Source organism: Amblyomma maculatum, chromosome 1, assembly GCF_055883805.1.
Source record: "Amblyomma maculatum isolate TAMU_Amacu chromosome 1, ASM5588380v1, whole genome shotgun sequence".
NCBI lineage: Eukaryota > Metazoa > Arthropoda > Arachnida > Ixodida > Ixodidae > Amblyomma > Amblyomma maculatum.
Genome location: NC_139344.1, coordinates 282,337,705 through 282,361,429, shown reverse-complemented (window position 1 = coordinate 282,361,429; position 23,725 = coordinate 282,337,705). Strand labels below are relative to the sequence as shown.

Below are 23,725 nucleotides of genomic sequence, written 5' to 3'. Positions count from 1 at the left end.
CACTATGATGGTGGGCACAAACCTTGGAGCGGAGGTGGCGCGGAATGACAAGAAGCCACGTTCTGCCGTCTGAGTTGTAGTTCCTTCGGTAGAGAAGGCCTTCCCGAATGGCGAAATGGGAGGCCTGTCGGCGGAGTGCCCGAGGATGCGTAGCCGCGGAAGTAGTGCCAAGGATATCTAGCAGGTTAGAAACCCAAGGATCTTGTCGTTGCTCGAAAGGCATATCCTCAATGGTGAGTGCTGACAAGAGTGTTTGAGGAGGGGACGATGAGTTAGGCGAGCACACCGGTGACCGAGAAAGAGCGTCGGCGTCAGAGTGCTTGCGGCCAGAGCGGTACACTACACGGATGTCGTATTCCTGAAGCCTGAGAGCCCAGCGCCCGAGACGGCCAGACGGATCCTTGAGAGACGCGAGCCAGCAGAGAGCGTGATGATCTGTAACTACCTCGAAGGAGTGGCCGTATAAGTAAGGGCGGAACTTCGTTACAGCCCACACGATTGCTAAGCACTCCTTTTCGGTAACGGAGTAGTTGGACTCGGCTTTGGTGAGAGCACGGCTGGCGTAGGCGACAACGTATTCGGAGAAGCCAGGCTTGCGCTGGGCGAGGACGGCGCCGAGGCCGACACCACTGGCATCGGTGTGAAGTTCTGTAGGTGCAGTAGGGTCGTAATGGCGAAGGATTGGCGGTGACGTTAGAACATTGCGCAGTGTCGCGAATGCATCATCGCAGGCTGGCGACCAAGAGGAGAGGTTAGGGGTGCCTTTCAAGAGCTGTGTAAGGGGGGCTATAATGGTTGCGAAATTCCGAACAAAACGACGAAAGTACGAGCAGAGGCCCACGAAGCTTCGCAGTTGTTTCAAAGTGGTCGGTTTCGGAAAGTCAGCGACGGCGCGCAGCTTCTCAGGATCAGGCAGAACTCCATCTTTACACACAACATGTCCGAGTATTGTGAGCTGGCGGGCACCAAAGCGGCACTTTTTGAGGTTCAGTTGAAGACCGGCGCGGGTTAGGCAGGTGAAGACCTGGCGAAGTCGAGTCAGGTGGGTCGGGAAGTCGGTTGAAAAGACGACGATATCATCAAGGTAGCATAAACAGATGTTCCATTTCAGGCCGCGCAGTACAGTGTCCATCATTCTTTCAAATGTGGCTGGGGCGTTACAGAGTCCGAATGGCATAACATTAAATTCGTATAGTCCGTCTGGAGTAATAAAGGCGGTCTTAGGACGATCCGCCTCTGCCATGGGCACCTGCCAATACCCGGAGCGTAAATCGAGTGAGGAAAAGAATTCTGCGCCTTGCAAGCAGTCTAGGGCATCGTCGATTCGTGGGAGGGGGTACACATCACGACGAGTGATTTTGTTGAGACGGCGATAATCAACACAAAATCGTATGGAGCCATCCTTCTTTTTAACTAGGACCACAGGAGACGACCATGGGCTACAGGATTCTCTAATTATTCCGCGTTGGAGCATGTCGTCGACTTGTTGGGCAATAACACGGCGCTCAGTCGGCGACACACGATACGGCCGCTGATGGAGAGGTGGATGAGCGCCAGTGTCGATGAGGTGGGAAATGGTCGTCGTGCGGCCCAAGGAAGATTGCGGGATGTCGAAGGAGGAGCGGAATTGGTGTAGAAGGTCAAGAAGTTGCTCGCGGTGGCGCGGCTCTAGAGCGCTGTCCACAGAATGGTCAAAAAGGTCCCGCTGTAGCGGATCGGAAGCCACACGAGTTGGGGTCAAGGCGTCAACTTGGCAAACAGGGAATGACACATCATCAAAGGCGAACAGAAGGTCCACGGGCTCGATGCGGCCAAGGCACTCCCCTTCGATCAACATAGCGGGAGACGCAAGAGGATTGGCTACCAGAAGTGTGCTAGCGCCGTTGTTCATGTCAAGGACGGCAAACGGCAGCGGTAAGTGGCGGCGGCGGCAGACAACGTTAGAGGGCACAAAGAGGACTGTCGCGGCGGTGGTAAAAGAGGCAGTGAGGGGAACCAGAACAGCGCTTCCGGGTGGGATGGTTGTGTCATGAGCTACGAGGAGTTTGGTCGCAAAACGAGGACACGGCTCGTGGAACAGGGCATCAGACGGTGCATCACTCGATTCAATGAGCTCTACTTGAGGACTGGCGCAGTCAATGATAGCATGATGCTGGGACAGGAAATCCCAGCCGAGAATGACGTCATGAGAACATGTGGGGAGAACGACGAATTCGATGATGTACAAGGCTGCAGCAATGACGACGCGAGCAGTGCAGATAGCTGTCGGCTGTATACTGTGAGCGGATGCGGTACGAAGCGATAGTCCCTCGAGAGGCGTAGTCACTTTTCGGAGGGAGCGGCAGAGTTTTTGGCTGATAACTGATACAGCGGCACCGGTGTCGACGAGCGCAAGAGTATGAACACCTTCAACGATGACAGCAGTAACATTCGCGGGATTAAGACGAGGACTTTGAAATTCTGTCGAATACGCAGTTCGTGCCTCGCGAACTGCGGCGGTTAGTTTTCCGGCTGAGTAGCGGGTCGTCGGCGCATTGGCGAAATGGAGCGGCGACGTGGTGATGGCGAACGACGAGGCAGGAAGTCCGGAGGGTCAGGGGATGCTGTTGGAGGATCCGATGGGACGGGGAATTGGGGGGCCAAATAAGGTGGCGCAGGCCGCGCAGCAAAGGCCATATTTATTCGGCGCCGGCAGTAGCGTGTAGTGTGCCCAGGGATGCCGCAGTGGTAGCAAATAGGCCTGTTGTCTGCAGTGCGCCATGGAGATGGTGTCTGACGCAAGGGGGGAGCAAACGCTGTTGGTGCCGAACGCATAGGGGGCGAAGCATAGGCATATGCTGGCTCAGGAGGTGGACTTGAAGTAACTTCGGCATATGAGCGACGCAATACCTGGGGAGGAGCCGGCGCGAATGCTGGAGCATAGCTCAGTGGCGCAACGCCGGACGATGAAATTGTGGGCGTGGGGAACGGCATTGAGGGTGCGACCGGAGGTGATTGAGGAACAGAATTAGGGAGGACTTCAGATACATGCTGTTGGATTGCACGGCGAAGCTCCGGAACAAGGCCAGTTGGTGACGACTCCTTAACATATGGCTGCAGGGACAGTTGTCGTGCGACCTCCTGACGTACAAAAGCCTTGATGTTTTCAGAGAGGCTAGATGACTCCCTCTCCGCGGCTAGTCCAGCAAGTGATGCTTGAGGCTGGCGAATCAAAACACGCTCCTTGCGGAGTTCGTCGTAGCTTTGACATAGGTCGTAGATTTCCTTGACCGTCGTGGGGCCTTTGGCGACGAGCATGTTGAAAGCGCCGTCATCAATTCCTATGAGGACATGACGTATCTTAACGGCCTCGGTCATGGCCGGGTCAACGCGACGACACATATCAACAATGTCCTCAATGTAACTGGTGAACGTTTCACCGGGTAGCTGCAGTCGCGACCGAAGACGCTGTTCCGCGCGGAGTTTTCGGACGGCGGGGCGGCCAAAGACATCAGAAAATTTCGTCTTGAAACTCGCCCAGGTAGTAAAGTCCGACTCGTGGTTTCTAAACCACAGATTAGCGACGTCGCTCAAGTAAAAGATGACATTGGTGAGCTTACGGTTGTCGTCCCAGTTATTGTGACGGCTGACCCGTTCGTAAGTGGTCAGCCAATCGTCGACGTCGTCATCGCTGCTTCCACTGAAGGTAGCGGGGTCCCGTTGACGAATCGCACCTGTGCAGGTGACGGGCGGAGGTAGGTGCAATGAAGTCGGCTCCGTCATTGGTGTAGTCAACGTTCTGCTGCGAAGTTCCAGGGCGAGATGGGTACAGGGAACCTCAGATTGACCTCCACCAAGTGAGATGTGGATTTAATAGTTCGTTTGAACGTCTAGCGCTGCCAGTAATTCGGGCAGAGCAGGGTCGAATTGCCAGCCGCAGGGCACAGCTTCAGCACGAGAGATGGGCGCCGGAGCCAAGCGATGGTGATGGCGATGCCGCAGCATTTTCCGTTCTTTGTCTTCTTTACACTACTTCAACCCCGAGTCTCTGCACGCTACCAAGTGAAGGCCGGGTCGACGTAGCCCCAGCGTCACGACAAGGTGCTCTACAACTTTCCAATTCACATTTCTGGTCTAAGATGAATATTTCATAAATTAGAAAAATTAACATAATTAGCTAATTAAGTAATGGCAAAACAAAAAAATTTCCTGTAGTGCGCAAGGCGACTGCCAGTTGTATGCAACTGGTTTTATTGACCTACCTAAAATATATTATTTTTCAACCCTTGGTTCAAGTTAGCTGGGACACCCGGTATACCTACACCTGCCTTTCGTTACACTGAGATGCGCCGGTTGCTATTGTTAAGCTAGCAGAAAGGCCTCCTAAATGATCTTCTAATAATCCGTTTAGAATTAAGGATGCTAAATGTTTAGCATTATTCGAGAAAATGTCGTCAAATACAATTTCAATAGAAGAATTTCTAGTTTGCATGGGATGAATATTGGGAAGGGAAACATTTAAAGGGTCTAGCAAATTTGGGACCATAGCTACCTGCGGGGTGTGAAATTTAGACCACTGGACACCCAAAAAGCAGGTCGGTTGGCAGTAAAAAAATAGACAGATCGGTGAAACTCTGATTCATATATCCTTAGGTACAGTTAGAAATTGTAATCTACATAGCAAAGGAGGAATTCGGGCTTCTGTTTGCGACAAATTTTGGAAGCCCAGGACGCAAACGAAGCGCTTCCCGCTCCAAGAGAACAAGAGGGCGAGTTTTATTAGCTATTTGAGGACGAATATGTTTATTGGAAATACGAGCCATGCACTTACAAGCCACTGCTCTCGCTTCGCTCTTCTCACTCCAAATGTGTTGAAGGACATTGCAAGCTAGTCTTTCTAACGCCTTCCACAATTCTTGTCTAGAATTGAAACAGTCAATTACAATTGACTGCTTCAGGGTGCCTGGCACATGTCCTGGTCAGCGTCGCTAAGGCACCCTAAACCTTAATCATGCAAAACAGACCGATGCCTTCCAGTTTCCGTCTAGAAAGCAGAAGTTTGCGGTAATTCCGTACATTCAGGGCTTGTCTTATCGCCTGAAAAAGATTGGACAAAGGGGAAATGTAAAGTTTTCTCTCTCCTGGCAAGCTTAATAAACGGTGCTGGATGACAAAGCCTGGTGCCTCTCAAGATTGAGTGCGAAAAGAAGCACAAGAACAAGTTCATGGAATCTGCTGAATCAATCGTGTATAGCATACCGATTTCCTGCCGAAAGACGTACAAATTGGTCAAAGTGGTAGGCACGTAAACGTTCGCCTTCGTGAGCATCGAATAAACTTGAGAGACAGATGCGGCGGGTTTCTTGAATAGGCCTTACTGGCAACCTGCCTCTCGCAAGAGAAATGAACTTAGCCGTTCTCTTCGGCTGAACAACCAATCTCGAGTCAAGGAATTAGCGATGTCATTGTCTCGGTCCATCTTGTGCCTTTGAGCGTTATTTCCGCTGTTTTCTGATATAAGAACAACCAACTTGCTCATAACCTCTACCTCTACCCTTGGAAGCTTGTTACTTATCCTAGCATGTCCTACGATGTTTCCGCAAAACATGTTGTGTTATACGTTCGGCGAGGCTACAAAACGCGCGTCGTAATTTTTTTTCTGCCTTTTTCGCATGGTTCACAAGTGGAAGATCATACGTGCTAACTTAGCAATTAAAATGAAAATGTCCGCAATGACCTTGCCACGGATTTGACCTGAAAATGGGGGATGGTATTGACGAGAAGAAAATAGCTTTCTTCTTCTACCACTTCCACGCCGAGAAAGAAACTGAGGGGTTGACGACTGACCCAGAAAGCTGCTCAGTCAAAATAGCGTTCCAACGAGACCGAGGGCTTTCCTTAACAAGGCGTACACAGGCAACGAATGAAAGTTAGCTATACATGTGTACATACTTTAAATAACCTTCGCGCCGACGGCAGAGATTAAGTTTTAATTCCTTGCCTCAGCAGAACTGCTACGAAAACGAAGAATAACAGCTTATTTGCCTCGCTGGGTTCACAGAATTAACTGCCCATTTGCTTATAAACGAAAGAGACGCTGTCGGCAAGACATCTAAAGTTATTTTGGCTACGACCTTGATAAAACTCAATCTCAGTTTTTTCTCCTGAATACTGAGGACCTTTTTTATTGTTTGTGCTCAGCGCTTTATGAAGTTGAATTAAACACTAAGCCTCAGCATGGTCACACATACACCCGGTGTGCATTCTTCGAGAATCTCTTTTCGGCTCACTGCAGGCTTTGGCGGCACTGCATATGACCTCACTGGCTTCGTTAACTGGAACGCCTGTGTCCGCCCTCTTCGGCAACCCTGCGCCTGCTCCTTTATTGGGGACCCATGGAATTGTGCCACAGCTACAGTTGAGTGCATTTCCTTTCTCTTCCTTAAGATAAGCCAACAAAGAATTGCTGATAATATGGTCGGACAAAGCAGGCGCGAATTCGCAACCGATTCGCCTGAAACAGCGGCGGTCATTCAAATTACCATGCCACTTCCACACCACTCAGTGATCACCATCGGTCATTATGATCGTAGGTGGCGCAAAGCTGAAATAAAAAGCAATATTAAATTTTTAGGGCCGGGCCAACAAGCAGTGCGGGACACCTTATTACACATGCAAATTAAGCATCCTCGACTTCTGTTTGCTCCTGCCCTTTCCTCACCAGCATTGCTAGCCCTGTTTTCCGCGTCCCAATGCCAACTCGAATGTACCCTCTGCGTGGCCCCGAGGGCAACCTTCGAGCACGTCATGTAGAATTCCAGTCACCATCTCACGACCACGAGGGCTGGGAGATCGCGGTCTCCAGCATCTACCCGGCCTGCCAGGGGAGGCTGGCTGAATGGGCTGGAGTGATTGCCGTCAGGCATGGCCTGCTGGCCATAACCCGCAATCCTGATCCGATCCACCCCACGTAAAATCTCTTCGGCTGACCAGTAAAGCTTTTACCACCACTTATTTTGCCTTTCCTGCTCGGCATCGTATAGGAGAGCCAATATTTTGCCTTCAGTATCTAGTTTATGAAGTGGCGTTTCTCACCAGCAGTGATAATTTCGACCAATGCTGGCGTCCATGTGCTCCATGCTCCGAATGCGTAGTCGTTCGCGAACTTGTCATTCTGCCTACTGCGATGCACATAATTGGCGTTGTAACAAAAACAGACTGGATTATATGGTCAACTTGCTGGTTTGGGAGGAAAATACCTGCGATCTAATTCATGCTATGCGTAGGCAACTCCATTGCAGGAATGCATGCATGTTGTTAGTGTTTTGATTTCATCCATATACAAGGAACCACCAGAATGGAAAGTTGGGCTAGTTGAAAGCTGTTCTTGATGAATAAGAAGTCGCAAACGGAACGTAGACACAGTTGTCCTGTTGCATTTTTTTGTGTCTATACGTTCCGTTTGCGCCCTCTTATTCATCATGACAAGGAATCGCACCAAGAAGATTTTCGTTAATGAAGTTTATGCTTCTTTTCATTATGTAACTTGTGAGCACACTCTTGGCAGAAGCAATGATGTAACGTCTACTTAAATCATCAGCTGTTCTCGGTATATCCACGCAAGCATGCATTTGTTGTGGACTGCATTTATTTTTCACACAGTGTCACGCATTCCAAGTGATGCCGCGGTGAGGTAGATACAAGAAAAGTGGCCACTAGCTCTGGCACAGTTGTAAAAGCTCATGCTGATTGATGAGGAAGGCTGTCCGGTGACTGCCTTCGTTTATTGAGACGGCTCCGGTATAGAAGCCGCTGAAGTAGACTGCATGGTGGTGCTGTCCTGGCTATATCGTTGGGCTGCTCTAATTTGCGTGAGCATTAGCGTCCGCTCTAGACTTTGCCTCGTCATTGGCAGTCCTAGCGGTGACAGTAGAGCCGCCACACAGCCAGTGCCGCGTGCGGGCAGAAGATAGTTGAAAGATGCGTAAAAAAAAATTGGCTGTGGTTTAGCTTGTGGTTAAACCTGGTGTTACGCGAAAGCTACCTTTGCATGGCTACGCTTAGATTTGGCTTGAAAGTAAAGACATGGCTTTTGCACATAGTAGTTTACTCTATGGTTTCAGCTTTATTTATGAAAGGCGCCGCACAGACTCCTGGCATGCGCAGTGCGAGACCGCCGAAGTTGTGACTGCTGGCTACAAGTGACCTGGCTGCTGACTAAAGTTTGTGACAGATACTGCGCCTTTTCTTCCTTGTAAACCAATCTGAAACGCCGCTAATGCCTGCTGTACTGCGTCTGCTTCAGTATGCTGTGTGGCGCGGCGTTGAGGAAGCGCCAAATTAAAGGCGCCGCACGGACGCCTGGATCGGACGCCCGGCGAGGTCAACTTCTTATAAGCGTGATTCGCCTGGTGTCGTCATGACTTCCGGTTATGATGTGGCTGATTATGTTATGACTCCAGTCACCTCTTTCATTAGTCACGACAAAGTTAGTCATGACTAAGGGCTAATTAGCACTAGTTAGTCATTAGTTAGTACTGGTTAGTGACTAGTTAGTCGTTAGTTAGTACTTAAGTGTCTAGTTAGTCATTAGCCATATATATTACTCGTACTAGTTAAGGTGTGACATCACTGATGACGTCATTAGCTGCTTCGCTGGACGTGATCCCTAGCTGCTTAAAGGTTACGGCACAGCCACGCTGACGGTTCGAAAACCTGGCGTAATGTAGCTCTCGCTACAAAATGTGACATATACTATGCCTTTACTTTCCTATAAACCAACACACAATGTCAGCGTGGGACTGTTGCTATGCGGTTCAGGTGTCCACCGAAAATATGACGTCCCTCCGCGCATGCGCACAGTTGGCGGAGCTGTGGTACCACGGCTCAGCGCGACCATGCTGACCTCGCGAAGCGGCTGGCGTCGTGTAGCTCTCGCTACAGAAAAAAAAAAAAAAAAAGATTGAATAAAAATTTTACATTTAAAGGCGCGTCTATACTCGGATGTAATGTGCTCGAGTGCGGGAGCGTGGAATAGCGATGGGGGACTCTATACTCAAACAGCGCATCTCTTCCGACATATTTAATGGCTTTGGCACGCTCTGAATGAACTGGCAGTACAGCAGTTATGAGGTACTGAGACGTACTTGGAAAGGAATAATCAGGCCAGGGCTTACTTCCGAGAATGCGGTTTCCTGCTCATCGGAACAGATACAGTTTATAGGTTACAAATAATTCCGAGAGCCGTTGAAAGATTAGTCCTAGGTGCCCATGGCGCAACCACAAGCGAGGTTGTACAGAGAGATGTGGGCTGGCTATCATTTGAAGCACATGAAGCTGTGTAAAATATTATATGAAGAACGCCTGAGGAAATTGTATACAGTTAACTGGTGGACAACCAAAATATGTAAAATGTCACATAGAAAAAGCTCTGGGGACTGAAAATGGCGGAATAGGACCACGAAACTGACCAGTAAGTATGCGCACGACACAAGGACGGAGAAATAAAGAGCTTTAAGCAGCAGATAAACAGCGCAGAATGTAAAAACTGGATTAATTCAATAGAAAATGAAGCAGAATGTACAGCTATATCAAAATTGGAAAAGGCAGATCAGGAAGAAATCGTTCTATGATAACTCAAGAGCCAGTGCCCGACTCTTTTACACTAGATCAGGGCTCATTAGAATGCGCAGATGAAGGCAAAAAAAAAAAAAATAACCAACCGAAAAGATGGTATTCGTTTCCTGTGTTAAAATTGCGTAAATAATCGAACTTACATCTTCTACTCGAATGGGATGGTATCTATTTGGACTCCAGAAGAGGGTAAATAGGAAGATAATAAAACAGCACTACTGAAGACGGGATAGGCAGATGCGCTTACTAGCAAAAGGAAACCGCAGAACCACACAACCCGATTAAAATCAATCAGTATCACTGATTAAGATACGCATGTTCCTTTTGAAAGAGGGTTATCGACCGTCTGCTGAGGCACGTGTCGCCAAGCCTTTGTATATATCGCAAGCCTCAGAAACGAGCCTCATGTTCTCATCTCTATATCGAGTGATGATAGTGATCCGATTGAGATTAGCTTCCCAATGTTTCCGTATTTTAATTAGTGTATCTTATTCTAATGCCTATCTTAACCAATGACGTTGCTTGATTTCGATTGGGTTGTGTGGCTGCACAGTTGCTTTCCCTTGTATTTTACCCTTGTCGTTTCCATTGCATGCCGCCTCACCTGTAGCCATAAATAATTTGATTGCTAGCCAGCACACATGTTTGTTGCTCTCTTGTCCTGTCTTCTGCCGTGCAGTTTTATTCTCTTCTTCACCCACCCGGATGTCGATGCAGGTACCATAACTCTCCTTGGAGGCCCTAGAGTTTATAGATAACCATAGTCTTGTGAATGAATCTGCGATGGAAGATACAAAAAGCGATTAGAAGATTTGTGGCTCAAAAGCAGAGAGCTGACATAAGGCTAGAAGTGTAGGATTAAAAATAATTTAAAGAAAATTGCTAAAGTATAAACTGAATTATAACGCTATTAAGTAAATATAAAAGAAAAAACAAAGCACGTTAACAACTACCGCCACCTCCTGTGAAAGGGGACGCCCGTTCTATGTATGCGCGCTGCCCCGCGTCGACGGAGCTGGTCTGTGAGGGGACGAGATTCGAATGCTAGGATTTCGTTCCGACAGGCTATTAGAGCTGGACCCTCACTAATGGCGAATTCGAGTGGGAGAGCAGGCACACTCGAGAGCACTTCGAAAGTGCTCTCAGACAAGCGGGCGGGCGCCTTCCAGTGGAAGAGCAGGAGTAGAATCACCGCTTCCAATGCTAGAGGAGGAGGGCTTTTCCTCTGCTGAGAGCACCCGAGTGCACTCCTGGCTGCTCCCTCATCTAAAACGAGAGTAGAAGTCACATGGAATAAAGCGTCATAACCGCGCCATCTTTTTTCTTTTCTCTCTTGAGTCGGCGACGCTCAAAATGGCGGCTTCAAAGCGTCGGTGAGCGGAAAGCATTGCTCAGGTGCTGTATTCATGTTTGAGAGTCGCTGCTGGCGTCGAAATGGCCAAAGGAGGCATATCGCCGCGCTGTGAGAACAAAGGCATACAAAACAAGCGGCTGTACACGGAGCGTTGGCCTCACCTCTGGTTGCAACTGCCGCCGCTGCGGGCAGGCGGTGAGGGGAGAGAAGTGCGGTCACATGGTCGTGGCGCTCTGCTCTCGACACGTAGAGAGCGTTCCCGTGGGAGGACAGTTACACCCTCGCTCGTCATGCTCCTGTACTGCTCTGTACTGCGCGGCGTCTCTGCTCTCGTCCCCCCAACCGTATGCGCCCTAAGAGAAGCTTGAGAACAGAGAAAATGAAACATTGGTGTGCAGCTATAGTTATGTCACCTTTGCTCTCGTTGCTGACATTTGTTGCGTGCATAACACCTCTGCAGGCATGTACTTACAGAGTTACAACTGGAGATGTTCTTCTATTTTCTCTGAAATGGAATCACGGATCAGATCAGGAGGCCTACATGACGGAACAGCTTAGGGACACAGGGGTCCTTAGCATCCCTTACTTGGGCACATATATAGTAATCGCAGTGCTGCACGTCAGTTGGACCAAAGCAGCCTTGAATTCAGACATGTCCCTGACTTGATGCTTGACCTTTCTTCCTTACACCACCTTCGCCTCTTTGCTCGGAGCACCTACTCCCACTTTGTTCCTCGTTCCGGCTTTACATACTCCCAGGCAACTTTACTTATACTCCCAGGCAACTATTGTTTGAGGGGTCTGCAAGGCCTCCCGGCGATGTCAAGTTTCTTATCGCACCTTTAAAGAATCTTTGTCAATCTTTTGACACCGACTCTTCCACCCATGTCTAGTGGAAGCGGCCTTTCCCAGATGCGTCCAAGTTGGAATGTGATACTCACAAAGTTTCTGAATAGCAGCAGGGCGTCGTTCATGTTACCGTCTTGCGCGCGTTTGCCTTTCCATCCACAACAAGGCGTTCAAGTGCTAGCCTGTACCCATTTTGCTCGTTCTGTGGCGGTCATGAGGACGTGGTGCATATATTTTCACAATGTTCAGAAGCCCTCCTCCGTCATGTGGCTGATTCGTTTAGCCTCTCAGGAGTGCCCTGTCAGACTCAGCGCTACCTCTTCCCGTTGCCAGGCCACGCCGTGAAGCAGTTCGTGCTTTCTCTCGTCGAGTGTTCATACTAAGTCCCGTCGTCCAGGTGCGCCGCGGCATGTGGTCGTAGGAATCCAGGCATTCAAGAAGCGCTCGCAAGGGAATGGGACGATGCCTGGGTTCGCCAGCGCCGTGAAAAGCGTCCCCTCGGCGATCAAAGTCTGGATACGTGGGGAAAACCATCCGTCATCTACAAATTCTCTGGCGGTGTCATTTCAGTGACAATATGAGTGATTAACATGGAACGGTTGTTCTTTGCGACACTCCGGATGTAGAGAAGGCCCGCTCATCTCGTGTTCGGCTTGGTGCCGCAGTGGTGGCTCAGGCTGGGATCATGCTAGGTGCAATCGACTCAAGCGCGTCATCCCACGCCAGGCCCCGTGCCCGGGTAAGACTTTTAGATTATCACGTTACTTGTCATTCCAAACTGAGCAAGCTGCTTGCGTACGACGAGACTTTGCGGGAAGTCTTCGCTGACGTTGTACCCGGTTTCAGACATGGCAGTATAACTACTCTAATGAAATTACTTTAGCCTAATTACTTTTCTTCAATTTGTTTCTAATGAATTATTTTCTGGCCTAATAATTTAGCAATGAAATTAATTACTTTAGAGCAGTAATTTATCAGCAGAAATAATTAGTTCTTTTATACTTGTACTAAAACGCACCACTACTGTTTGTAGACAAAACTAGGTATGCACGGCAAGGCGCCTCAAAGGCAGGAAAGGCGGGCGGTAAGCCTGGGCTAGTATAATCGATCGGCAAGAAGACTAGTTGAGTCTAGCTGTGTGCCTGAGGCCACCGGTGTCCTGTGCAGGCGTGTCACCTGTTACTGATATTCGATGGGTAGTCGCGACCATTTCTCCGAGCAGGAATCTGTAAAACACTGAGCAGCCGCCGAAGGGGCAAATGGCGAATTGGAGTTCAAAACTGGTCAGGTGTGTGGTTACTCTTCTGCAGGGAACGAGGGGACACCTCAGGAGGGGTAAGCTGCCCTTATATAGCAGCGAGAATATAAAATCTGCGCACGTGCTATAAGCAGTTAGAACAACGCATACAGCTGCTCCCTCTTCCTCACCACAGGAACATCGTGGCCACCGTAAACCTGTGCTGCCAGCTGGACCTTCGCCAGATCGCTCTGCGCGCGCGCAACGCAGAGTATAACCCGCGTCGCTTCGCTGCCGTCATAATGCGGATCCGGGAGCCCCGCACCACTGCGCTGCTGTTCCGCTCCGGGAAGATCGTCTGCACCGGGGCTCGCAGGTGTGTTCCCCGCCGTTGTTTCCTCTGTAGTGCCGACGTCACTGTGGGCACGGCACCATGAGGGTCGCTTTATGCATGTTCACACTGTGCATGCTATGTGTCCGAAACTTAATTCTGCCTTTATGAGGGGTGCGGATTCCGGCATGCTTTTAGAGCGTAGGCTCAACTATTTGGGGTGAACAAAGTACAAAGCAAGCTATCCAACTCCCGGCTCTGCTCGAAGGGATGGTTTATCTAAGCTGTTCCTGCTGGCCCCCACAATTATTTGTACTCTACAGAGGAAGCATACAGGGCGTGGTATTTATTCCGAGTACATATATGGAAACGTTTTTTCGACAGCCCAAATGACCATCATGAAAATGAATACATTTTAAATTCTTGCGTGTGCCGTACTGCAAACTATTAATTCACATGTTCCCATCAAAGCTTTGGAATGAAGCTTTTCCTAGTCAGTGATGGCAGTAAGAACTTTCGAATATTCTCCTTAGCAGAAGGTCACCGACTTTCGTGGATGTTGTGGAAATGCGGCAAACTCACGGAGCGAGGTGTCTGCAGCCTTACACTGCAGGCCTGATATGTCTGCATCACAAGTTTCATTTCATTTATTTTTCCCTTAAAGGTCCGAGGGCATTACATAAGGGGGGTGCAAACTCAATATTCAATGCGAACAAGAACAGGAAAACATTAAAACAAGAAAACAGAAACAAGAGAAATAATGCAAGGGTTAGACGAAATAATTTAAAAAACAAAAATAACAATACATCATAAGTAAATGACGCCGAAAATGTTATACAAATTTGCATGAGAAAAAAGCTTTCACGAAACTGGTGAAACTTGAGCCGGTTGGTACGTCATCGATGGCAACGTCAGCAGAACTACAAACACACGTAAAAAAAGTCAAGACAAAGTAAGCGCTGCCTCCACCGCGCGCCCACAATTCTGCCGACGTCATCAGCGATTTCTTCACGAAAGATGGTAGTTTAATTTTATCCTGAATGATTTGCGACCAGTGCAAGATACGATGGTGTTTGGCAGGGCTCGATCCGGGAATCGATCCCGCATCCTTGGGAATTAACAGCAGTCGAGGGCCTTAACTACTGCATTACCGCGATGGGGCTACAGCGAAATGTGTAAACACGAGATCATGCAGGGCAACAATTCATGGTTACTCGCTCCTATGGTTAATGGCTAATTTGTATCGGCGATCTGGGGTACTTTCGAAATACGCGAATGAGCAAGATCCTAAGAAATTTATAGGGATTGTACTGTCGCGTTTTGTCGCAGTCTAAACAGAACTCAGGATTTGAATCCAAATCTCCGATTGAAACGACTCGCTTGTCTAAAGGCGAAACTGCTCGCATAACCGGCATGCAGCTTATCCATTTTTAGACGCTATAGCTAAGGTATTGTAAGGTTTTTACAACACGATTAAAACACACAACTGTCCGCTGATAGAAATCTTCAGCAAGACGTGATCGTTTACAGAAAACGGTGCGCAAATGCCTGTTATGTTTCGTGCCTGTGAAATTAACATCAGAATATTTAATTGGAAGACATTAGCACCAAAGATTCTTAAGCAATTCCGCGAGCACTTTCCTGTTTTCTTTTTTTTTTTTTTTTTTTGCGTGCGACCTAGTTGACAGAGGGTGCCAGCCTTTGCCATGGTTATGCCGGCACCCCGTTCCCTCATTTTAACTCTCCTTACTGTAGGAAAAGGGATTTCATCATTTTATTGTTTCATTCGAATCATGTCTTAGTAACGTTAACATTTTGGACATCCAAATTATTGTTTCATAATATGCATCAAAATAGAAATACTAGGCAGTAATGTAAAATTTTATTTATATTGTTACATAGTGGTAACAATACCGTTGGCAACGAATGAGGAGGCTTGAAATTCCCTTGAATAAACTCTTTATGGGGCTGACTTGCGCCTGCAAAAGCACTAAGCAATCGGCGGCAGCGACAGAAACAATCGTGCTCAGCGCTCGTCGAATAAAGAATGCCGATTTCACCATAGAGAAAGAGATTGTTTCACGTGCCAGCTCTCGATTTTAAGGCTGCAAAGAAAGATCGAGATAAAACCCGCAAACGGTGACTAGCACAATCTAGAATATTGCAGAAATATACGCGAGTGGTCAGAATCTTCAAGAAACATCTCTGAGCATCTTGCGCGTCAAAGAAACTGATAAAGCTGCGTGTCGAGACAACGAGCATGATCATACAAAGAACACAGAATTGATACGCGTGCCAGAATCAGAGTGATGAAGCCGTATGCATGCCGTATGCCATATTGCTCGAGACCGGCTTGGCGCCTCTCAGCGCTCTAAAAATTGTGACCTTCAGCATCGTGACATCCACTACTCTTCTGGTCCCCTCGTACTCCTCTCGCCCCCGGCCCGACGTGTGGGCATGTGCGTGAAACTTCTGCCTCGCTACGTGGACACTTACTGCGTCTTGCCGGAACTCACCGACGTGACCTACGAAGTCACGTCTCTGCACCCTCCCACACATATCACCAAGAAGTCGTGCATGTCACCACCCGTTTTACACACGCACGCACGCACGCACGCACGCACACGCACACGCACACACACACATTGAAAAAAAAAAATCATCGCTTCATTTCGTCATCTGTTGGCCTTCACTGCAGCGCCCTTCCAGAAAACAACCTAGTGGCAGGGGCTTTTCTCGCTCAAAGGAGCTTTCTGAATATATATAACAGGAGCAGATCTTGGCCACATACTGTAGACACATGAAAAATAACGTCCGTAATATTGCGAGCATTCCGTTACAATATGTCCTAGGTTTCACTCAAAACAGTGAATTGGCAGGCGATAGAAAGCGTTTCCTTATGGACAGCAATAGACGTTTTTGACTCGTTTCTATCTATCTATCTATCTGATAGCATCATGATGTTCATCGTTGCTACTACATTAAAGAAATTGCCATGAGGCACCAAGAAAAGAAAACGCGGCAAGGAAGTCTCCCACTATCGTTTACTAACCAGGGGCGCCATCTGTCAGGGACTCTGCCATGCTCATAAATAAAACGTTTGCCCGCGCTTTTCATTCTTGCATCGAAATTATTCGCTTCGATACTAATTATATACCTGCAACCAAAAGTTACCTTCTCAGACTATGTAACGTTTGGCGCAATAACTCTCAAAACACACTGGTAGCTTTGAAATAGCGCTAAATACCTAGGGGTCACCAGTGATCCACGCTAAGTGTGCATGGTAAGGGAAGAGTCGACCCAGTGTCGGCCAGTTTGTGGATCATTTTTTAAACTAATATTTTCCAAAGGAGAATTCGCCTGCCTGTGACAAATATACATGTCTCAATTGCAAACTGATAACAGGTTAAAATGGGTTAAGTGACAACTACGCTGCTCGGATCCGCAAACAACTGCCTGCTTCAAAACTGCTTGTTACTGATAGTTCAAACTGTTTGCAAGAATAAAAATTGGCCAAGATGTTTACCTTACATCTTTCCTTTCCTTTTTCGCTGCCTGCGTAATGATCACAGGGCACAAAAGCGCAGGACAGGAAAATCAGAAGCTGTGGCTAACGTTTCCTAGGACTTGCGGTGGAGTGCACTTTATGACAAAACAGCACTGTTTTGTCACAAATGGATAAACAACTTGCCCAAGATAAGTGCACGCCGCAAGTATTTATTTATTTACAATACCTTACAGGCCTCCAGGGAGGCATTGTGCAAGGGGGGTACAAGAAGAAGTATACATACATATAATAGGGACTAAAAAGGCAGAAAAATCAGCAGGAATGAACAGTGTTAAATACGAAAATATATTAAGCAATCATTGCAAATATAACAACCACGCAAAAGAAAAAGCCCAACATGAACAAAATAATTACCAAGAAAACATACATATAAATTAACCTGGCAGGAAAACAGATGCATATCTTTCAGATGGGAAAATAAAAAAAATAGTAACAACGTAGCAACCACATGTGATAAGACAGGGAAATAAAGTGAAAACAATCATGGCTTCCTGATACAGATGAGAACGTCCTAAGTACAGTTGCCGATGAAATGTTTGACTAGATGATCATGGAAAATTTCACGATTGCGCGGAGAGGCGATGTGGTTTGGAAGGTCATTCCACAGGCGTATAACACGTGGCAAGGCCGAAAAGTTAAAGGCATGAGTACTGCCATAAATGCGTGCAAAACTGTAGTTAGAGTGGGATCTGGTTGACGAATAAGAGGGTCGTTGCAGGTGCGATAACGGTGAATGAGTGACATGGATTAATTTGTGAAATAGAGATAGAAGGGCAATATCTCGACGCAGTCTTAACGGAGGGAGCGTAAGTTCCAGCTTTATTTGTGTTACGCTTGAATGATAACTATAATTCCGTGTAATGAAACGACTGGCCCTGTTTTGGATCGATTCTATTATATCGACTAAGTATTTTTGATGGGGAGACCAAATGGAAGAGGCGTATTCTAGTTGAGATCTAACAAATGTAAAATAGGCTTGTTTACGCACATTGGAAGGAGCGCTATGTAAATTGCGGCGCAGGAAACCTAAAGACCGGGAAGCATTAGCTGAAATAGTAATTATGTGATTTGCCCACGAGATTCGGTGTTAGGTGAACACCTAAGTATTTATATTCATTTTTCCGCGCCAATATGTTGTTACTAATGGTGTAAGGAAAGTGAGAAGTATCTGGCTTACGAGTAAAAGAGATTATGTTACACTTGGAGACATTCAAGGTCATTAGCCATGTGTTACACCAATTTTTAATGATATCCAAGTCGCATTGAAGTGCGCTATGGTCACCCGTACTTTCTATTACTCTATATATAATGCAGTCATCAGCAAATATTCGCATTTTGGATGAAATGTTGTTCGGTAAGTCGTTGATGTAAATTAAGAAGAGTAACGGACCAAAGACACTTCCTTGCGGTACACCCGACGTAACATCTGAGAGAGGAGAGGAATAATGATTAACAACTGTGAATTGCTGGCGATAAGAAAGGAAGTTACGAATCCATGACAAAGTTAGAGAGTCTAAGCTAAGAGCAGAAATCTTTGATACTAGACGACAGTGTGCTACGCGATCAAATGCTTTTGAGAAGTCAAGAAAGGCGCAGTCAGTTTGTAAGTTGTTGTTCATATTGGAATGAAGGTCAGTAGTGAATTCGAAAAGCTGTTACTCGCAAGAAAAGCCTTTTCTAAAGCCATGTTGATTGGGAAAGAAGAAATTATTAGATTCCAGGTGACCATAAATATTAGACGTAATAATGTGCTCAAGCATCTTGCAGCAGATGCATGTTAGTGAAATGGGGCGGTAGTTTTCGCGGGAGTGTTTATTGCCACTTTTGTAAACTGGTACCACTTTTGCTATCTTCCAATCGTCAGGGAGCATGACCGTTAATAATGATTGCCGAAATATATGAAGTAATAGAGTACTAGACACAGAAATAGTGTTTTTTAATATTTTGGAATTGATCTCATCAATGCCACTTGAAGAGGATACCTTAAGGCTAGTGATCAAATGGACTATGCCATCTAATGTAATGTCAATCGGAGCCATATACGGGTAGTCAAAATAAGATACGTGGGGAACATTAGAACACTCTTCTGTAGTGAATACTGATGTAAAAAAAGAGTTAAATACTTTTGGACAGTCAACATCAGAGTAAGGAATGTTATGGATTTCGTGTATGGAAATGTCTTCATTCATGCTACGCTGACCTATTATCTTCCAGAATTTTCTCGGATTATTCTTTAGCAGAGAAGGAAGGTCTTGCGAAAAATATTTAGCTTTAGCATCACAAAGAACAGAGCAGTATGTTTTCAGGTAGTTTTTATACTTACTCCAAGCAATCGGAGAATTCAGGCGTTTTGCATCTTGGTACAGCCGTTTTTTCTTATTCCTCATTCGATTATGATTTGTTGTAAACCAAGGGTTTGATTTATCGTTTGTTATAGTGACTAGGGGAAGATGGTTTTGCACCAAGCTTGCCAGCTTCTCTCTAAATAGCACCCAGTTGTCATTGACAGACCGGTCAGAGAAACCAGGGAGCAGTAACTTGTCAGAAAATTCCTGAAGTTCTGTGTTGATAGCATTGTAATCAGTTCTATTGTAATCACGAATTTGCTTTCTCGCAGTGCCACAGAATGGTAGCGGAATGTTAATAGTCACCTGAAGCAAATTGTGGTCACTGAATCTATCCAAAAAAATTGTTACTAATTTCAGGTGCTGTTGTAAAGATGAGGTCCAATATATTGAAACCACGGGTGGGCTTGGTGACTATTTGAAATAGGTTAAAATCTAAACTCACGTTTATGAAATTTGTTGAGACAGTACAAGGAGATGATAGCTTTATCCAGTCAATCTGCGGAAAGTTAAAATCCCCAAACAGATAAGTGATATCGGCCTGGAAGAGTTCAAGCGCCCTCGTCATGCTTTCACGAAGTTTATTTGGAAAGCAACTGTCGGAATCTGGTGCACGGTAGCAGTTACCTATCAAAATTTTGAAAGACGAAATCATGCAAGCTGTCCAGATTATTTCTAAATCGGATCCAGTGTCAATGACGAATGATGTAAAACTTTTTCTTATTCCCAGGAGGACGCCTCCCCCGCGCCTTTGAGGTCGATCACGCCTATATATATTGAATGATAGCGCTTCATGATAGCGCTTCATGATCACTGATATCGGGGTGGAGCCATGTTTCGGTGAATACGATAATGTCAGAATCGCGACAATAATGTGACAAGAGTGCGTTTCGATAGAATACTTCGTATGTTAACAAATGAAATAGACAAAAATGAGGAGACGACAGCTGGTTTAGGTTTGTGATAGTTGGGAAAATCAAATCTGGATAATGGCTATTGTTCCAAAGGGATGACAGCGTTAGAAGTGATGTCGTAGATGTACGTTTGTGAATCCATGCGCAGCTTGACTACCGATAGCTTGATTTTTTTCTTGTCATGCATTTTTGCGAATTCAATCAGCTTTGACCTGACCTTCCGTGTTGCAAGTGAAAAATCCTCACGAATGGCAAACGTCGTTCCTTTCAAATTATAACCACAAGACACAATGCGGTCCTTGTCTTTAAAATACGTGAACTTTGCTATTATAGGGCGTTGGTTTTCGGTCTGATATTTTCCTAGCCTTTGAACTCTTTCAAATTGTTGCCCAGTTGTGGCGATACCTAGTTTGTCCCAGCAGAGGTTAATTACTTTTTGTTCAGACGTTGCCCAGTCCTCTTTTGGGTAGTCTTCCACCCCAAAGAAAAGCAGATTACAACGTCGCATCCTATTTTCAGTATCGTCACATCGTGACGAAATGGCTGCCAACTGGTCTGAGACAACAACCGAATCCGCAGCGTTTATCCCATCGTCTGTAGTAGCGTGCGAGGCAAGGGTCGCTTCCAAGGCCGCCACTTTACTACTCAGTAGTTGCACTTCATTTTCTGCTGCTACTTGTTTTTATTTGACAATTTTGAATTCATCCAATAGAGAACTATATCCTTCCTCAAGTTTACTAATAATTTCAAGAGCCTCAGCAAATGCTTCAGCTTCAGTTTTATTCATTGGACCAGGGTTTGCTTCCACGTCACCCGCGAGCATGAGCAGAATTTCACACAAAGCAAGGTGAAAACCAGACAAAGACGCTAACACTCGCTTCAACACATCATTCATCTCTAGTGGGCACGACACCGCAAAAAGACAGTAATCGCTGCTCTTAACACAGGTCGCGTTAATCAGATGACTAACCTGTAACATCAACCAGCGTGAGTAAGGCATCCTTTGTGCGGTGTCGTGCCCGAAGTGGCCGGGGGGTGGGTGGCTTTTAAGCTGCGCTCCAGCCGCTTCGAATTGTGATGCAGTTCCGGGTTGCCAGACCAAGAAACGGTTTTCTTCCAAAGGCGAGTCGTAGGCGGCAAAGTAGGACGCCGGTAGGTAGGCGGCAGCAGGTCGGTTCCTAGAAGCCCAGAGCAGGCCACCCAGGTGACAGCGGCCATCTCACCTTTTGAGGGCGTGTGTACATTTTCTCCTTCGTGAACTGGCCCATACAGGTCTCTTTTTGTCTCTGCGCCGTAGAAAGCCCCACCGCGTGGTGCAGTGGTTATAGGGCGCTCGACTGCTGTTTCCATGGATGCGGGATCGAATTCCTACCGCGAAGGCCATTTTTCGATGAGCGAAAAGTAAGGCGCCCGTGTGCTGTGCGATCTCAGGGAGCGTTAAGGAACTCAAGGTAGTTGAAATTTCCGAAGCCCTCCTCTACGGCGTCTCTCACAGCCTGAGTCGCTTTGGGACGTTAAACCCCATAAACTGAACTGAGCTCTGTGCTGTAGAGAAATTTCGCCCAAGAAAAAGTGAATTTTCGTTGATCGTCCCCAGGAAGTGATGAGCAGATAATACATGGAAAACAGCGACACTTGATGCGAGCTAAGAGATGAACTGACATTAATTCAGAAAAATTTACAAAACTGACAGCATCTACAGCAAAGTTGGGCAAAACATTGATCTGTCTACCTTGGCCTAGCCGAAGGTGACACGTTAAGCCATAGCTCAGAACCCTCTACTGGACCTTGGGGCTCAGTTTTAATGCCTCGGGGCTCAACCGACATTCACATAAATAGCCAGTCGCAGCAAGTACCAACCTGATTGGTTACTTGCTGCCTACCACATCCCTTAGAACGCTTTCTCAACCCTTACATGTGACCAAAAAGAGCAACAAAACAGTTAAAGCGTCCAAACGACACTAGAAAATGGACGGACGGACGGACGAACGGATGGAGCGTCCACTTTGAAACGGGGTGGTGATAGTTATCACAATTCTCAGTTGACCTTTCGTTTTCAGATTTTTCAACTTTGATAATTCGTCAACATTAACGACTTTCCTTTTAGACACAAGTTATCTTTAAATGCCCGTGTTTGTTTTCGATTGAGCTTCCATGTGTCCTCCTCAATGTTATTTATCCACCAATCTTCCAAACGTCTCTTAGATACCTCTATCGCCGATTCGTTCACGCTTCCTTTGTTGCCTCTAAACCCCAGGGCCTCGGCTTAACTTAGTCCGCCTCAGTTTGCGAAGAAGCGAGCGCCACCTGTCGTGCAAAATAGAAAGCTTCGCTGGCACTTTTGGTTGGGAAGGGGCTCTCGAACTGGAATGCGCAAGGCAGCGTTCGGCACTTCACGTGCGCTTGAATGTTGTTTTAGTGTTGCTCTTTTGCCGGAAACGTGCGTATGCTGACGAAAGAAGATGACATAGGAGATCTCATTTTCGTTTTTAGAAACGATGTGGAGCGCCGACTTTTCGGGTTGTAGCCTGAATGATCAATATGTGCAATTTGCTACCTGAACTGTTCGCCAGGCGCATCGCGGCCGGTGCTTAAAGGAGGAATGTCACGTCAGAAACTTGAAGATGAATCTTACCACTAATAAACATGCGTACCATCTATGAAGACCGCGGTGTTCAAGCGGCAGTGGCATGGTTCGCTGTTGATACGGGCCATAGTATAAGGACCACATCATTTGAACTCACTACGATTGAGTTTCGGGGTGAGATTTATTGGTTAGAAACATGTGTATCTCTCTTGTGCAGAACGCTGATCGACAAAATGAACGTGTATTGCATGATCGCTAATGCGCGGAGTGTTACTGCGTAATGGGATGTACTATTAACACGCGCGAATTTTTGTCTACGTTTTCTTGATAGGGCAGGTGTTCCTGCCGACTTCATCCCTTGAGCTTCTGAAGTGCCAAATTTTACCGATTAATAAACGACTCGTTGTGTTATCTCAGTGACGTTCGCGCTGATACGCGAGAGCTTCGCTTACTGACGGGCCGTTTCCTGCGGCTAGTGAGGCTGCACTCTGCCGTGCTCCCGCTGTTCAGATAGCTCACCTTGCTATTGTAGCATTTATGGTGAATGTTCATACTAACATATACAATTTAGTTTTCATCGAATTTGTCGACTGCAGAACGCTTATAAAACCGAGTAAGAACGCCCAGCCACTTCGGAAAGGGGCGGATGCGCTGCGCACAACCGACCCCATCAACGACTTCGTCTTTCGCGCCTTGTATGTCGTCGTCGCTTGACGCACTAAGTGGGATAACGCGCGTTGAGCTGTTTCTGTCCGATCGTTTCCTATGCAGTTTAGTTGCGCGCTAATGCTACATTCACATATTTATTTATTTACAATTCGATTTGGGCCTGTTTAAGCTTAATTTGAGGTATTATAGCCCTTTGATTCAGCAAGAGAGCACTTCGATTCAGCTAGCTGCAGAAGCGTGGGCCTCACTGGAAAGTTTA

The 23,725-nt window shown here is 46.8% G+C and overlaps 1 protein-coding gene across 5 annotated transcripts in view; it reads left to right on the top strand.

Annotated features, from left to right (window-relative positions):
- LOC146206698 (uncharacterized) overlaps positions 1-23,725 on the top strand; it is a 102,542-nt gene that overhangs the window by 29,945 nt on the left and 48,872 nt on the right. For 4 of the 5 annotated variants that reach the window (XM_084591502.1, XM_084591500.1, XM_084591501.1 and 1 more), the window contains exons 2-3: positions 6,275-6,396; positions 13,249-13,428. In XM_084591502.1, coding sequence (XP_084447628.1) covers positions 6,275-6,396; positions 13,249-13,428 — 302 coding nt within the window. The remainder of the gene's footprint in view (positions 1-6,274; positions 6,397-13,248; positions 13,429-23,725) is intronic. The other variant, XM_084591504.1, reaches the window with a different exon arrangement.